At 43.5% G+C, this 18077-nt stretch overlaps 1 protein-coding gene across 6 annotated transcripts in view; it reads left to right on the top strand.

Moving 5' to 3' along the window:
• Positions 1-13289, top strand: part of CRISPLD2 (cysteine rich secretory protein LCCL domain containing 2) — a 29386-nt gene extending 16097 nt beyond the window's left edge. For all 6 annotated transcript variants that reach the window (XM_030026035.2, XM_041126163.1, XM_030026034.2 and 3 more), the window contains 9 exons: positions 944-1093; positions 1949-2009; positions 2631-2697; positions 3674-3804; positions 3953-3996; positions 4870-4942; positions 5627-5702; positions 10379-10512; positions 12322-13289. In XM_030026035.2, the coding sequence (XP_029881895.1) occupies positions 944-1093; positions 1949-2009; positions 2631-2697; positions 3674-3804; positions 3953-3996; positions 4870-4942; positions 5627-5702; positions 10379-10512; positions 12322-12376 (791 nt within the window). In that variant the 3' untranslated portion in view covers positions 12377-13289. The remainder of the gene's footprint in view (positions 1-943; positions 1094-1948; positions 2010-2630; positions 2698-3673; positions 3805-3952; positions 3997-4869; positions 4943-5626; positions 5703-10378; positions 10513-12321) is intronic.
• The last annotated feature ends 4788 nt before the right edge of the window (positions 13290-18077 follow it).

Genomic DNA, 18077 nt, shown 5'->3' with positions numbered 1-18077 from the left:
GGATTTTCTGGGATGGCGCATTGAGGGCCTTTTTCTTCTCCCACGTGTTTTGCTTCGCAGAGAACTGGGCTCTCGGAAACAGGCAGGTTCCCTGGAGACTTGCCCAAAGCAGACGTTTATTTTGCTGCAACGTTGGGTTTAGCGTTTTTAGCCTGTGGGGTTCGGGGGGAGAACCCCAGTTTGCAGGTGGGCTGCAGCGGGGAGAGGAGAGGGGACGTCCCGGTGGTACAGCGAGAGGCAGAAAGCCTTCTCGGAGCCACCATCCATCATCCCTTCGTTTGCATCGTTCCTCTCCTCGTTACTGAGGACGAAAGCAGCACGGCGGTTTCGGGTAGGACCGGCCAAAGCGGAATAAATTTTGCTGGCACAGTTTCCCAAATCCCTTTGCCCGGCTGCAACAGCAGGCAGCTTGTTTCTCCGGCGGAGGTAAAGCGAGGGATAAACCCGCTGAAGCCGGGACAGAACCCGTGCTTTACCGGAGGATCGGCTGAAGCCGTGCTGGTGGGGTGGTTTGGAAAAGCAAACCTAGGTGGGAGGAGAAGAGGTTTCGGCCACCTTCCTAAATACAAGGGCCCTCTTTGCACGAGCCCTTTAGCAAATTTGTGTTTTCCTGCAGAGAGAAAGAGCTGTATGGGAAGCAGAAGACGAAATATCAGCACTTTATATCGGTGATTAGCGGGGTTCGTTTCAAACCTTTATTGTAAGATGCTCTGAATGCCACTTCATGCGCAGAGAAGCGGGAGAGGAGCAGATCTCCCCTCCCGGTGCCGCACCTCCCCTGGCGATAGTCCCGCGCTGCCTTTCACTGGCATTTTGGAGTTTCCAACTATTTAAAACCAGATCCTAGTCAAACCAAATCGCCTCCCTCAAATTCTTGAACCTGTCTGACTTCCCCATCAATGCGAACACGTTGTAATTATTTTTAATCCCCTCTTCTAACAAGATTACCGTTACGAAGATCCCGTCATCACTGAGACGGATGAGACTAACGAAGTGGAGATTTCGCAGGTGGCGGAGCAAAAGCCGGTGCGGTTCCATCCTCCGGAAAGCAAACCCAGCAAACCCAAGAAAATCATCCCAGACTCCTACATGAGTAAGATGGCCTCTTTCTTTTTCAGCTCCTATAAGTTTTCAAGTACCTTTATGGGAAAAGGTGTGGAAAGCGGTGAGAAGGCTCGGGGAAAAAATAACTGGGAGGATGTTTGAGTGGAGGGGGAGGTAACCTGTGCGAAAATTCGCTGTTAATTATAGCAGAAGCCTGCCAGAAGCAGGGAGCAAACCTTTCAAAAGCCACTCGTGCCTTCTGCACGTCAATCTGCGGTAGTTATTTGGTCTTTTAAGCCATCTTAAGGGAGTATCGATGAAGACCGAAGGTCCCCTGATCAGTAATCAATTTAGGAAATATTGGTTTTATTTCCCGTTTAAAATACTCCACGCTCAGCAGTTATCCCCTTTGCAGCTTTTCTGAGTTTTTCAGTTTGTTTCCTTTTTATTTTTTTCCTTGGGAAGATTTCTGAAGTTATTTGTGGAGCTGGTAGTACTTCCTCAGTTGTTCTCTAATTGCTGTTAATTAAAAGAGACTTATTGTAAAAACAAGGTGAGGCAAGCCAATGCATCCTTTTCAAGTTTATCTACCAGCATCTTGAGAGTCTGTAATTAAATGGAGAATGAGAGCTCTGGCTGCAGACCTGAGGCTGTAAATCAAAGCCTTCAGCTGTCAGATGTTTCTTCCTTGCTAATATTTCCAAAGACACCTGTCTCAGGTGAAGGGCTAAAGAGGCACAAACCGCTCCAGGCTGGGTTGGTCTGTGATAAGCTTTTATCTTCCTGCACCAAAGACCTCCAGGAAAGATGCATGGCGGTTGCTCATCTCCGTAGCTCAAGAGCAGGCTGTGGCAATCTCTTTCCTTTTTAAAATATTAATTTATTTTATTTTTTTTCTCCTCAGCACAAGTCATTACCTGTGAAACCAAGATGAGAGACAAATGCAGAGGCTCAACATGCAACAGGTAGTGTTTTATTGATACCTCTTGGAGCACTGCGGGAAAAAGTGGCCTAAAAATTGTCCAGTTCTCGCAAACATAGGCTATACTATGTATTTTTTGTGACTATCTAGGTAGGTCTTTTTTTTAAAAAAAAAAAAAAAAAAAAAAAAAAAAAAAAAGCCTTAATTTCTCTTAATACAAAGCCTTCAGCCAAGCCTAGCAATAAGGTGACTCAGTTTATTTTACTCAGCCATGATGACCCACAGTTTCGGGTGTCCAAAGTAATTTAATAAATTTTGGCAGAGTAATTTTTGAGCCTTTTTCATGCATTCCACCACTGTCCAAGCCAGACCAATAATTCATGGCTTGTTCCCTCCCAGCCAGTCAAGAACTTCTGGTTAAGGTTTCTGCAAAGAACGGGACAGTTTATCACTTGGAGAAAAACCAAATCCACAGAATCTAAATATTGGTTGGGCTTTTAAGGAGGGTGGAGAAACTGTTTTAAAAAGTAGCTATTTTGCAATCTTGTTTTTAAATGGAAGAGTTACGTGAAATGAATGGAATGACTATTAAATGAAATAGAGTCAAAGTCTGTTTTTCTTGAATTGTTTTTTCGCCACCCTCAAAGATATATATCTTTACTAGGTATTTGTGCCCAGCTGGCTGCTTGTACAGTAAGGGAAAGATCTTTGGAACATTTTATTATGAGAGTGTAAGTACCTTTTAATAGCTCATAGATGTAATTTGTGGGGAGTTAGCGGTAATAACAGAAATGGGAAATGCCAACAATTCTAGTGTAATTTGGCTTTTTGTATTCTCCAGTTGTGGTGCTGTAAAAGGGTGCTAAGAAAGATTATCTGTATTTTCCTCACCTTAGTGATGAAAAAAACCAGCAGTCTGGAAAGGCAAAGGGATTCCAGACATGATTTTATCATGAATGCCCTTAATATGCAATGAAACCCATGGAAAGTGAGGGATGGGGATCAACAGACAGCTCTTACAAAGATCTCTTCTTTAGTGTGGGCAGCTGTCATGCTGAACAGAAACTTTATACGAAAAACACTGTTAAACGTTGTAACTAAATAATATTTTGGGCTGATTTGCTGGATCTTGAATTAGGAGGATAATTTATTTATAAAGCACGGCACTGTTTTCCCATCAAAACTACTTTTGGGGTGAAGAAAGCTTGAAGATAAAAGGGGTTTTGTGTTAAAGCATGTTTTTGCTTTCCCCATTCTGACTGTTGGTGCATGACTGCATCGCCCATGATACATATTTGCCCTGCAACTTCTGTGATTGCAGACAGCCGCCTCCTCCAAGTGGTTTCAGCAGAAATATTTTGGGTTTGAATATTTTGTTGAGAACTGGAAATATTTCATACTGGTTGTTAATTTCCAATGCTGCTTTTCTTCTAAATTGTATCTAAATGTACGGTTTTGTTATTTAAAAAAAGCTTGCCATTCAACCAGGCAGTGCTTAAAATAATAAAAATAATAATAGAAGAATAAGGCTGTGTTGGGAGAGTAAGATTTAACAACCAGATTCCAAAGGAGTGTACTCAGCTTATTTTCCATTTGGCACTTTGGTGGTGGTTTCATTTCTTCTTCATTTTTTGCACAGCGGTTGGTCAGCGTTGCTCTGTGAATGAGATTTATTTCACATACTATTTGTATTTGTACTCTTGTCAGTCATCAAGCATATGTCGTGCTGCAATTCATTACGGCATCCTGGACAATAAAGGAGGACTGGTTGATATCACGAGGAAGGGGAGGACCCCGGCTTTTGTGAAGTCTACCAGGAACGGCGTGGAGTCTTTTAGGTACTACCTTCATGAAAAAGTTTTTGCATTTGCTTTAAGTATATGCAGACGTTCAGTCGTCTTTGCTACTCGTATGTAGGCACAGTGATTCAAGTAATTCTAGTCTGCTTATTTTTTTAATAAATGTTTTCGTTTGCTTGTTTTGCAGGAAGAGTAAGCCTTCAAATGCATTCATGGTTTCCAAAGTCACAAGTAAGTTTTAAAAGTTGAGAAGAAACCATTGTTGCTAGAGTTTTATGGGATACTTGAAAACGTCATTCCTTACAGCGCTCTTTTTCATTTTAAGTGGTCACGCAAAATGGCTCAGTACCACAACTAAACCCTAGAGTGGTGATCCATCACCCGCTATGGGCAACTGCACCATCAACCACCTCATTTTTCTGTGCGGATCTAAGAGGAAGGTACAGAAAAAGGTGATGATGGGCCATTTCCAGCAGCATCTGGTGGTGGATCACGGCCGGGTCCAAACGTTAGCTGCAGTGTCACAAGCTGCTGATAATAAAGTGATGGAAGATGAGCCATCCTTGTATGAAAGCCTCAGTCTAGAGTGAACACTGGATAAAAAAAAAATATAGTACCTAATATAATAGTGCAATAGTATAATGAAACACATAATACATACGAAATTAGTTTATAACAGTGAGTCGTCATATTTACGATGAGCATATAAATAAATAATGTGGAGTCCTACTTTTTAAACAATTCCCACTCTGTGAATGTCTTTGAATAATTCCTCCTCCTCCTCCTCCATATAATCAGCATTTTGGTTAGATCCACTTGAGCCACTTTCAGGGAAAACTACAGGTGCCAGGTTATTTGCGCTCCACGTCCGGAACTGTAGGAAAACTGCACCGTCTTGTGGATCGGCTGCTTTTCTCTTTTGAAAGCTGTGACCTTTTTAAGGCCACGTCGTAGGATGGTAGCAGAATTTCTGCTGGAGAGCTGCTCAGCCCTCTCCGGGGTGCATGCCGCTGGTAAAGCGGACCTCCAGATGCGTCGTGTGTTTTCTGCAGCTGCCTGAGCTATTAGCTCTAGTAATTTGCCTTTCCCTATTTCTCTCCGCAGCACAGACGCTGGATTGCTATACTACAGTAGCTGAGCTGTGCCAGTTCAAAAAACCGGCGACCCATTGCCCAAGGTAACTGCGTGCCGCGAGCCCGAGCCTGCTTAAGTTCAGCTTAAACCCGCTCTGCTCTGGGCGGGGAGGATGCTGAGGTCCCCAAATCTGCGGGCTAGCGGGAACGGAGCTGATTTGACCAGATGAACTGGAGGAGAGGGCTGGGAATGGCGTGTTTCCTCCTGCCACCGTGCTTTGCTTGGCATCGCGTAGAAAAGATTTCTGACTGCTTCAGTAACGTATAAGTCGGGCTACGTGATCCCGTTTCAGCACACCCCTATGTAAGAGCGTGCGGCTTCGCGCTCTGTCTTTATTCTCCTGCACTTGCTGGTTTTTGGACGTGGTTTTCCTTTCCACCTTAAAACGTGGACGAAGTTTGTTCTAGAAGGCTGCTTTGTGCAGGTGTAAGTCGTGGCGGGGGGGGGGCACAAGCACGTGCAAATAATGACGTGCACAGCACTGTGCAAAAACGTAAGTACTCCCCTTTGAAAATGTCATAAAAGACCAATCCCTCTTCTACTGGTCTAAACGCTTCTATTTGCAGTTCTGCAGTAACTACCAAATGTCATCTGAGGGGAACAAATAATTAAATTCACTGTTGCCACCTGCAGACCAGATGCAGGCACTTGAAATGTCCCAAGAATGCAGCTTGCTTTCCTGTTGAGCCTTGATATAGAGAATAAATATGAATAAATTGTTTTCTAGGATTTATTGTCCAGCCCACTGTAAAGACGAGCCATCGTACTGGGCGCCGGTGTTCGGCACAAATGTTTATGCAGATGTGAGTATGAGTATGCTCCTTTCCTTGATGACCCTGTATATCACAACATCCATATCGCAGAGCCGGGGTCGTACTCTGCGATTTAGTCAAAATCTCCGTCGTCGTTGCGATGTGGGGATGGGGTAAATGCGGATGGAGGAAGAAGTAGCACCAACAGCTATGACACCAGGTTGGGGAGCCCTTCCACTCTCTGACATCGATTTATTCGTATGGACTTGGGCAGGTCACTTAACTGCTCTGTGCCTTCGGGGCTCTGGCTGTGAAATGATGGTAGCCCTTACCTGCCTTTGCAAAGTGTTTTGGGATCTATAGATGAGCATCAAAAGGCTTTTATTATATACGGTCACGCGATATAGTTGGCAAAAATAGGCCTTCTTCCCCCTGCCCTGTCCTCCTCTTTCTGAAGAGCGTTTTTGAGCAGTCGCGACACAGCGCAGAGCAGTGGAAAGAAAGCATGCGAGTTGGTTTTATTGGTTTGTTTTTCTAAACTCTGCTCACGGCGATGAGCAGAGACTTGATGCTAAAACTAGGCAGAGAGTCATTTTTTTGAAATCTTTTAATATTAGGCCTCTAAAAACTGGGTTTCAACGTTTTTCTGTTTGTGGGTGCCTCCTTTTTTTTTTTTTTCTTTTTTTTCCTCCATTGGAGATTGTGTTTCGAAATGCCAGCTCCCTGGCTGGTGTGTAGGAACGTGCTTTCTGAAGGCCTGGGGGAAGCAGTCGGTAGATTGTGGACCCCCAGATTGGGATCAATGTGGAGCTTTGCAGACTCCTGAGAAAAAACATCCTGTAGAAATCATACAATAATTTGAGGCAAGAAATTTTGAAAGCATTTTAAAAGAAAAACCTACTGAAACGGATTTTTTTTTAAAAGGTAGAGCTGCACAAACAGGTTGGCCTAGACTAGCTCACATGCAAATTTATCGGGCAGCTGCCACCCTACGCTACCTGCCTCTGTGCATGCTCTGACCTGCAGGAAATGGGAAATAGTTTTTTCTCTTTTATGAGGACGAAACTACCTCAGATTACCCCCAAACGGGGCCTGCGATTACAAGGGTATTAGGCAAGGACCAGCATCCTGGGCTGGCGTTGTTTCCTGATTTGTGCTGACGCAAAAGGATTAGTGTCCTTTAATGAATCGCAAGCTCCATTTCCTACCGTACCCCCTGGGTATTGTTTCATAAATGGCAGCATGGACTGTGATTTGGGAGAAAAATAAAATAGGAAAAAAAAAAAAAAGTCTTTGGCCACTTCCTAGAGGGTTTGGTTAACATTTTTCTGGACTACTGTACTAATAAGGGTGATGTGGGTGTAATAAAGAAAACGTTTAGGTTTTTACAAGAGTGCAAGGTTGGTAGCAAAGCGGGTGAAACCAGCTGGGAAAAAAAAGTTTGAGGCGGCTGTGAAACGTGCTGCAAAGGCAGAGGTATTGGTGCGGAGAAACGTTCAGGCTGGAAAGCTGACAAGAGAAACACGCGTGCCGTGCAGGGAGAATTTGGGCAAAAGGCTTTTCCAAGGGAGCGTGGGCTCTGCAGGATGCTCTCCAGGAGGGGATGCTGTGAATTAACTTGAGCCTGCGGCCGAGGGATAATTAAAGCAGGCAATAAGCTGGATGAGACAAGTGCTAGTCTTCTGGGAGGGCTCTTTGGCTTCGTCTAGAGTGGCACCGTTATGGCCCTGGGGGGACTTGTGCTCCAGCTGTGTCTTCTTAAATAAGTTATCTAAAAGAAAATGAAGCCTTTTGCCCCATTTCCAGTCCGCACTGCCGGCAAGGTGCCCTCTAGCCTTTTAGCACCCTCTCCAAAACATCCATTTGCTAAATGCTCTGGCAGGTAAGGAGTTGGTAGTCCGAGCTGTGATGACAAAAATGCTTGGCTAGTCTGTGTTATGACCTGATTCACTGTGCTTCTGGCCTGAGATAGCATTCACGTTTACATGATCCCAGGAAGGCATGTGAAAGTTTGTTTTGCCACGAAGAACAAAGCTGTGACATGAAGAATTGGCAGGTTTTGTGGGATAATTCTGATTTTTATTCAGGGGGCATAGGAGCCACTATCTCTGTTTGCTTTAAGGGATTTTTACCCACTTTAAATGCTTTCTGATCTTTTTTTTTTTAACTCATCATTATAAAATTATCTTGGATTATGTGTTTATAAGATTATCTCCTGGGTACTCCTGGTGGCTTAAAGCACAAAGAGATATTGGCAGCCTTTGCTTTAAAAGGCAGTGCAGGAAATTGTTTGTGGTGAAATTAGTAAGGCTGTGGAACAGGGACATAGAGGAGCCTTAAATTTTGGGATAAATGAACAAAATGCGAGAAAATACGCTATGGGAAAAGTTGATGCCCAAATCCCAGGTCTTTCCATTGAATGGCATTACTCTTTGGTGAGAACAGACTTGCTGTCTGCATGCAGTGTTTGCAGATCAAAGTGGCACAGGGAGGGCACGGGGGGAACATATCCAGCATCATCCCAGTGCTGAAACTAGTAGCGAGAAGCAGCTGGCTAGGGAACAGAAAATTTGTTGCCTCTTTTCCCTGGCGGCACATTGCAGCAAAGTTCTTTACACTGCCATGTAAATGGGGAGGGAGAATAAAAAAAATTCTATGAGCACATGATTGTGCCTAGGAAATAAAACTCATCTCTTGCTAATGCGGACAGGACCGGTTCTGGGGTGATGCTGGAGCTGTGTGAACGCCCAGGGGTATTTTATCAAGGCTGTAAAAGAGCTTTTAAGTTTCAGAGACACTGTCATTTGTCACTCTGCCTGGCTCCTAGTGTGACATAAGACTGCAAGGGAAACCTGTCCCCATCCCCGCTCAGGAGTCCTGTCCAGCTGGGAGAGAAAATGACTCTCTGCTCTCGAGATAAGATCTTTTATCCACAGTTGTGCGGCAATTAGTTGGAGAAGGATAGATCACCTACATAACGAGGCAGGCGTTTATCACCAGAGCAAAGCAAGTTGGGTGGCTCAGCTCTCAGGAGATACGAACTTAATGATTAAACCAGTCACACTAATGAGGAAATTATGGGTGATTAAGCTCATAGTCACAAACTATTGCTAATGGCCCACTCTAAAAGTATTGTCATTTTATGGTGTGTGCCTCAGAGTCCACTTGGTCAGGAAATGCTCTCAGAGCGTCCCAAGGGGCTACGCCGTGGAAAGCCGTTGCGTTGTCCGTACAGCTGTCCTACTTCTGAATTTGAGGGGAAGGCCTTATTCTCATCTTCCAAAAGCTCTGCAATCAGTTCATCAAAGTGATGCCTGGCCTGGGAGATAAGAGGGCTGTAAGCCAACAGAGTGATAAAAGGAGGTTTGGGTAAGGCAACAAAAAGCCTGTTGGTCAAAGCTTTGAGTCAGAGGCAGAACAGCAAGTCCTGGAAAAAAAAACAGGAATGCCTTGAAAAGAACATTGTTTAGGATGTCTCCCAGTGGAGAGTGTTGCAAATTGATTCAGGACAGTTTAATTTTATGAGCCAATTTTAGATTTACAGATTTCCCACTGCATACTAGGGTGAATTCACAGCATATCTTCCAAACGCGGTGTTCTCTTGCTCCCTTGACCATATATAGAAGCAAAATACCAAATTGGCACTCAAAACTCAGAGAGCTGCCAAGAGATAGGCCATCCAAAGTGATAAATATATAGGGGACAAGGCAAACCTGCCATATATGGCCGCGAGAATGAAGCAGCACGATCCGTATTGTACGTACGCTACGGGAACATTTGCCCTTGGCACTGGTTTTGTGGTACTTTGATTTGTAGCGATCAGGGAGTTTATGGGGTTGGGATTTTCACCCGCTGCTGTTCCCTGTGCAAAGCTGGGTTGGTTTTTTTTTGGGTTTTTTTTTGGTTTTTTTTTATTCCAGCCTGCTGTATGTAAATCCTCTAGGGACTCGATGGCCAAGTTTATACTACGCCTAAGCGTTCTCTGCATTTGCTCTCTCCTCTGGATGCTTTGGGAGCTTAGTCATCAGTTGCTAGTGTTTCATGTTCCTCCAGCTCGTCTGACTCTGCACATCTTGGAGAGCCGGGAACGGCGTGATGTGCAATAGAGAAGCTTTAGTCTTTTCAGAAGTGTTAATCTCCTTCCATACCTGGTGTTGTCTTATGGGGTAATGCCTGTCCAAAAACTACACCACTCAATGGGTGCAGCCCTTCTGTTTTTCCTAGAAAGGAGGAAGTGAACTGTCCTGGATAATTGGTGGTCATTTACCTTAATTCAGGAAAAGCGTCTGCTTTTCAGGCAACTGGGTGAATAAACTTTGCTGAGGCGGCTGGTCGCTAGCAAAGGGTTTCACCACAGCGGTTTTTCTGGTGCAGACCCAAGAGTCACTGGCTGGAAAGTTGTCCTCAATTCAGCTTTGGCTCTGGATAATCTCCCAGGCGCAGCTCCACCGCAGGTGGGAGTGGTGGAAAGGCTGCTGGTCCTCTGCGGTGGTGGTGGATCTTCTTACAGCCGGGGCTTATGACATACCTGCAAGATCTGGTCCATGACATCTTTTATCCCTGCACTGTCCATAAGAGGGACAGAATTGTTTCACAGCTTTTTCACTCTTTCTATTTATTTATTTATTTATTTATTCCCTGGTTTTCCTTGATGCTTATGGAGACGGTAAATCTCCAGATATAAAATATAGACAGTTTGTAAGCCAAAATAATCAAATGTTTTTCAGAGCTCCAGTATCTGCAAAACCGCGGTGCACGCAGGAGTCATTCAAAATGAAAGAGGTGGTTTTGTGGACGTGATGCCTGTAGAAAAGAAGAAAAGTTATGTTGGCTCCTTAAAGAACGGAGTCCAGTCTGAGAGGTGGGATTTTTTTCTTTGTATTTTTCTCTTATTCTCCACTGTGCGTTCAGCTGTATGTCAAAGTCAGCAGATATCAGCTACAAAGGCTGGTGGATTGGAAATACGTGACTTAACAGTGTCACTGTGAATTTTGAGACCCAAACAAATAGAGCGTGTTGTCCTGCTCTTACCTTCCGCAAGCAAGGAGCTGCTTTTAGATTGGTGTGAAACATTGTTAAGCCTTGTTATATTTTATTACAGTACGAGTCCAGATATTTTTGTGGTTTCTTTTGGGCCAACCTTGCTGGTTTCAGTGAAGAATTGCAAATCAGTGCTTCCAAAATCCTGCACCTCCAGATGACTGCAAGGGTCAAGTCAGCACTCATTCAGTCCTTTCTAATTTGAAACTTCTGTTTCAGTCTGTGATGCATTTTTTCAGATATCGGTGTGATGGTACTGATTTCTCAGAGCTATCTTTGCAAACATAGAATTTCCCACTACTGGGGGGGGGGTGGTCACTACTAACATGGGTCTGCCTGCTCTATGTAGTTTCTCTTCTATAATACACCATAAGAAATCCAAACAAGTTTGCTGTCTTTATTCTAATAATGGAAATCCCAGCATGCTGTACAGCATCTCAGAAAATAAAAATAGACTAAGACAGGAAAGATATAGGCATTAAATATGGGCTTCTTTATAGATCTGTCCAGGTCAGCATTTTGCAGTTCTGTGATTTGCAGTTACGTAGATTGGATTTAGGTGACAAAACCTCCTGTTCGTATGAGTTTTCTTCTATCTCTGTCTCGCTTTCACTTACCTTTTATACTAACAGACAACGTTTTACTTGGATGGCAAACTCTGCCCTAGCTAAGAATAAACTCTACCTCTAGCAGTGACATGCAATATGAGCACCCGGTGCTGATCTAGGAGGTGAGGGAAACCAAAGACGTTCTCGCAGCAAGGATGAGCATGAAGATTTAGAAAGTGTTATTTACACTCAGCAATAAGGAGCACCTTCTTGCTGTGAGATCCACCGGACAGTGAAATAGCTTTTCAAAGATCAAGGTGAAAACCTTATCCTTTAGGACACTGGAAATAACCTTTGGTAAAGACACATACCCAAATAGGCATGGGAAAAGGTTGCCTTTAAGATTTACTGAGTCTTTACCCTTGTTGGAATGGGTTTTTTTGCGGGAATATGAAATTTTGCCCTTTTCCTGGGGTTTTGCAGCCCAGCAGGGCTGAAGAAACAAGAGCTGGGAATAGAAACAACCCCTTGCCCCCATGCACACAGCCACCCCCAGCAGCTCGGAGTCAGAGCTGTTGGAGACACCTCTGCAGTTTGAAAACGAATATCCATATTTATTGTCATTTAACGTGAGCTGATCTGGCTACTCCCATTGCCAGCACCAGGAGATGGGCCAGACAGGCCCTGGGAAGCTGCCAGCCTATTTGACAACTGTTTTTTAGGAAAACATGTTTCTCTTTATGCCTGAATCTCTGCATAAGGGAGCACAGTGTTCCTTGGATAAAAGCTAGCACTGTAAGAGAGGCTGTTTTTTTCCCAGCTCCTTTTGTTGGCATTAGCACTGTAGATTTGGATTGAAAACGTAAAACAAAGGCGAACTTGTGGATTTGTTCCTCTTCTTTTTTCATCCTTTATCTTTTTCCTGCTCCTGGTAGGGCCACAGCAGCACAGAGCCAGCATGCTGAAGCAGTGCACCCCAAAGAAATTTGAAGTTGCCTGTAGGTCTATCGCACTTTGGGTCCCGCAGTGCTTGCATTTGGTTCATTACGTGTTTTTTTTTTTTTTTTTCTTTTTTTCTCCAGCTTGAAGAATCCTTCAGATGGAAACGCTTTCCGAATTTTTGCTGTGAAGCAGTAAATTCCCAGGGAAGGTGCAGTTTTCTTTGGGAGAACGCTCTGTTGATCTCCAGAGACAGGAAGGCTCCTCTGATGGTATCAGCTCTGACCGTACCCTCCTTGCCGATCTCTTTCAGGGAATTAAAAAAGAAAAGGAAAAAAAAAAAAAAAAAAAAGACACCAGGTTCTGACTCAGCTGTTCGCATCTCATCGCACCCGTTCAGCGTTGTATCTTTCCGTTTCGTGTTTTTGTTTCTCTAGGGGCATTCAGCAATGATAAACTGTTCTAACTTCCAATTTACGAGAGGTGTGCTACACAGAACAGCGGTGGCTCAATGTACAGCAGACGTAGGGATCTCGGCCTGGCCCTGGATGGCATTTTTAGGGTGTGAAGCATCTACCGTGATGGGCGTGAGGACGTGCACTGCCGAGCAGACTCAGAAGTGAGCGACTGTCCAGGCGCTGGACCCTTTTAAAACGAGAAACTGTTTTAAAAGTTGCATCTTTTGGGGAGAGGCTGGGCTTTGATAGAGTGGTTTTGCGTATGTTTGATGTTTTCTGGGCAAAAGAAGAGAAAATTTGGTCTTTTCCCAACGAGGCGGCATGCATCAGCACCGCTGTGTAAGGCTGCTGGGGCATCGCGCTAGGCGACGTTGTACGGTGGTGTCACGTTTGGGGAGAGGACGTTCTTGTTGGCCGGACATCAAGGTTTTTTTGGGGACTGGAGTAGGGCGTGAAATAGAGGCAGAGATCCTCGCTGCAGAAAATGAGGCCACCAGAGAATCAAAACAGCAGGTTTAGTGTTTGCTGGTCAAACATTCACAGGTGTTTTGCAAGTCTGGCAACCTATGAGAAGTCAGTGAATCGGGGCTCCTGTGCTGGCACATCTCATCCTATACTACACGCCATTTCAAATAAAATTTCAGTTAAATGCAGTGTATTGTTTTATACAGCAGTGCTGGTTGTTTTATCTGTAGTAGTTAAGTAGCGATAAAGTTAATCTTATTTCTGCTAGGAATGGTTGCATACATAGGAAGCATGTTCACCTTTGTGAAGCTCTTTGTGGTGTGTACAGTTCTGAGACTTGAATGATATGGCGTAAATTGGGGTAGATGAATTTTTCCTGTTCAATTTGTGAAACCAACAGATCCCCACTTTCAGTGTAAATGCTGTACCCATGAGCATTTGATATCCAGGATGGTATGTTTTGCAAAACCCATAGGTGTTGTAATGATGTTATTTCGTATTTTGTTATTATGCCTCAGCATGTACCCAAATGCATTTCAAAGCCAAGAGAAGAGCCTGGCATGACCTGCTCTTTTAAGGCAAGAGAGTGTTCTCAGCTCTATATTGGAAATGAATTTTTAGAATTGGTCGAAACACAAATCTGGTTGTCTTTTGATGCACACGCATCCAGTAACGTCGTTAGTCATAAGAAGGCAACATAAACTTTAGTTCTTCAGTTCTTGTAAATGCATAGACCTTCTGCTCAATAACTTGATTTTAATGTTGTATAACAAATGGGAAAATATTTCCCTCTATTTGGCAGATGTCTCCTAGCTGTTCTTACGCTCAGGCTCTGTTTGGTTTAATCTAGACAGATATAAAAGCCATCTCTTCAAGCTGTTTCAAAACACAGACCAAAAATGTTTATCTGATTAAACACTTCTTTAATTCTGTAAACACCATGAAATCAGCAAGGAAATTACATTTATCACTCAGTTTGTCTCAACGTTGGGGCTTCTTTCTCTGTGAAATCTGAATTTCGAAAGAGACCTTTTGTAAAGTATGAAATCGGAGCTGCTTTGCATCGTCTCCAAAAGTGCTGCACAGCAAACCTACCTTTGGGGTGGATAGAGAGAAATGACTCTGTGTCGTCTTCGTTTATAGAGTATCGTCTTCCGAGGTGTACAGAGTTTGCTTTAGATAGGAAAGCTGAACTATTTTTTTTCTTACTAGGTAAACTGATGTTAAAAACAGCTGGAACATATCTTTGAAAATCTGCTGGTTGGAAGCGTTTGAGATCTTGGCAGTGAGATAAGGCTTCCCTGTTTCTGCCCACTGTGAATAATTATGCTATACATGGTCTGGTTCAACCCTTTAAATACTGCAGCATGAATCTATGACCATCATGGGCCAAATGGTAGCCACAGTGCTATTTCTTGAATCGGAAAGAGTAAGAAAGAGATGCGATCAGGTATTCTTCATGGGGACTGCAAGAGTACGTAAAATGCCTCAATGCTAACATGGGATCCCACCTCTAATATGCTGTCCGTGACAATTACGTATGCTGTAAAATGATGGAAAGAACTGCGAGGGCTCTTTGGGGAAAAGTCCAGGGGATTATTGTGAGCACATAAAAATCCAAACAGCTTGGGATCTATCTACCTGACAGAAAGGGGGCGAGGGAAGAATTATTATTCCAACAGAAATATCCTAAAATGCTTAATTCAAGTTACAATTGCGTATTTTTATCTTCAGCCAACTGGTTTGGATTTTTAGAAACCGATGTTAATTTAAGTCTGTATCTGTTTATTTTTGTATTTGTTGTACAAAAGAGAAATTGTGACTTTACTACACAAATATTATTCGAGGTCCTGGGTGCTATTAATTTAAACATACCTCCACCAGAATTAGGAGCGATCAGGTCCTCCAAGGCAGTCATGATATATCAATTACTTGCAATCATGTGTGCTAGCTATTCATATATAGGTGGGACAGTACCAGTTTTTAGCCACATATTTACTGATTTTATTTCCGATACCAAAACATTTCTCAGCCTAATATATTTCAATGCAGCTTAAAGATGCAGCATGTCTTTATACCACCAGATCCGTTCCTCCTTAGAGCCCAGCTCAGCAGATTAGTCAGCACGTACCAACTTGAAGCACTCGGGTGTAGCCTTACCGAAGCGTCTGGTTAAACCCCTGGCAAAGCGGATGCTGCCTGGTTGTTCTTTTCCAACAAATTTATTTTTGAAACCCAGATTGCCAGTGCAGACACTGTCATTGCAGGGCATCTCAGCTCTGCATAGCCAAATGTCCAGAAAACACAACCAGCGTGAAAGCCAAAGCGCGGCGCTTCCCCAGCTGCCGGTGTGCTGTCGGGTCCATAGGCTCCATTAATTTCTTCATTTTAAGATGTTCAGCCAACAGCTGATTGAGGAGTCTCCAGTTGGTCGGTTGTGCAGTCTAAATATTTAGGGCCAGTTCATAGAGTTGCTTTTTTTCTATGAAAAATGATGTATTTTACTTCCTATGTATAAAAGTTTCTTGTAAATTTTTGTGTGCCTTTGCATGTTTTTCAAGGGGCCGTGTGTTTGTTTATAAACTATAATTTTTTTCTAATAACAGAATTGTAAAATATCTTCTTTTCCCCCTCCAATTTCTTTTGATTTCTGAATTATTTGTGAAATAAAACCTTCCCAGAATGAATGCTTCCCTTGTCTTTAATGCTGAGCCAGAGCTGGGGTTGTATTTAGAAGAGCTATTTGGGATTACTCCTGGGGACTAGAGTATCCCCTGGAGAGCCCAAGCGAGATCAGGATGTGCAGAGTCTGTTCCGCAAACAGATAAACAAAACTGCCCAGTACCCAGGCATTAGAAGCCAACCTTTACCCCATCAAGAATAAGATGTATCCTTTCCTGAAACACCCTGAGAGTAAGGGAAAATCAGTGTCTGTCTTTAAGTCCCTGCAATATAAGGGCTGAAGTAGATTAATGGGTTGGAAAAAGTGTTTAATGATGCAAAATACAACTGAGATGAGCTCCTCCCCACCCGACCAGACTGTTGTTAAATGTACCCTTATGTTTTTTAAGGGAAAAAGTGTACAGGTTTGGTTTTTTTTTTTTTTTTTTTTTTAAATTCCCCTTGAAATTTTCTCCAAGCTCGTACTTGCTGACAGCACCACAAATCAAACCAAGTTGTTTCATGGTAATTCAACACCATCTTGGTTAAAGGAGCAACATGACAAGGAGGTTTACAACTCAGCCTCCAGGCAATGAGCACCATATGGCTTTTGACCAAAAATGTGGACTGAACCACGGGAGGGAGTCCTGATTGACAAGGCCATGAAATTTTATGTTTTCCGTTATGTACGCAACAAGATCAACATAAAATACAGAGATGTTTGCATTACTCCAAAGCTGGCCTGATACAGTTTTGGTTGAATGGTATTTACCTGTAAAACCCAAACCAAGGACTGACATGGTAACATGGTTATTGAGCTGCTGATGATTTCTGCAGAAGGAAAGTTTCGTGGCTATTGCATGCTCTCCAGTTACAAACTGCCCATTCGAGCTTGCTCATGCCCAATTTATGCTTGCTCTCCCCCACTCTCGCTGCTGCAAAAATATCTCCCTTGCTGAAAATATTGGAGAAGATTTTAACAAGCTTAAGAGTAAGCAGACAAGGGTATTCAGACTAATGCTCATGGTCACGCTGAGGCTGCTTAGACCATCCTATTGATTGCAACACTTACCTGATTTCCAATTTGCTAGGGCTACAAAATGCCCCAAAATACCACTGCAAAATTTAGGTCTGGGTTGGCGGAGGGAGGAAAACAGCACAGCATCCAAAATTTAAGGCTGATATTCCTGTCCTTTGTGTTAGTTTCCATCCCTTTGGCGCTGGCTCTGGTTTTGCTAACTATTGTCGTCTCCTGCTTGAACCATGTGCTTTACCCTATGCTTGTCAAAAAAAAAAAAAATGCTGTTATCAGGAGTTCTGTGTGTGAGCAATGCTGCAGCCAAAGCTGTGTCTTCTTTCCATACAGCAGCCTTGCAAATCAGGTAGGTGAAGACTTAAAGCAATACACAAAAAGGTAGGAGAAAAATTTAATTTTTTATTTTTTTTTTCCATCCGGGGGTGGGATTCAGGTTCATGCTTTAGTGAAGAGGACTTAAAAACTGGAACTGAATGTAAAGAGAGTGGAAAGGAAAGAGAAACCCATGTGGATCTGAGCGAGGGTAGCAGTCTACAAAAGGAGCGGACCTAATAACCCTGTTTTCCCACTTTGCTGGTAATCCTTCAGGATCAGCAGGATGCAGGGCTCTCCCTGCTCGCTGTTTCGGGAGAAATGTCTTCTTGCCTGTTGCTCTGCCTTCTGCTGCCCGCTCCTCATCCTGTGCTGAGCTCATCAGAGGCTATGTATAGCATGGGCATACCTTGGGATGGGTGTTCTTCCAAAAAACCCGCATTCATTTATAGGATGCACCCGGGTGATGTTTTCAAAGCCATTTTGCAAACGACGGGGTTGCTTCTCATTTATACTAAGGACCTACTTTAAGGCACTTAGAAGACATTTATGCCACTTTAGGGTGTGGACAGAGCAGTGTAAAGAAGCCTCAGTGTAAATAGAAACCACCCTTATATCTTGTTGACAGTGGTTAAAATAGGGTTATGGAGTTAAATCAACAGACAAGGTCTCCCTTATGCAGTACTCTTCTCTGCAGTGTTTGCTCCTCACCCTTCGTACCATGTGAGCAGCAAGGGCTATACGCAGTTTCCCTCATCATCCGCTGCATAGCCGAGCACTTTGTACTGCTCTTAAGTTTCAAACTGAAGGCAAGGCTATTTATAGCGGGCTAAAAGTCAGGAGGCTCAGGTGGAATATTATAGCTGAAAGCCAAACGAGGTGGGAGCACAGGCTTGTAAAAGAAATTCAGTGCTTAAGAATGCCTTACAAGTAAGCGTTGCTTCTTACAGGCTTCGGGCTCCTCTGG

Source organism: Aquila chrysaetos, chromosome 9 (genome assembly GCF_900496995.4).
Source record: "Aquila chrysaetos chrysaetos chromosome 9, bAquChr1.4, whole genome shotgun sequence".
NCBI lineage: Eukaryota > Metazoa > Chordata > Aves > Accipitriformes > Accipitridae > Aquila > Aquila chrysaetos.
The sequence above is the reverse complement of the archived record's forward strand: the minus strand, read 5'-3'. Positions and strand labels throughout refer to the sequence as shown.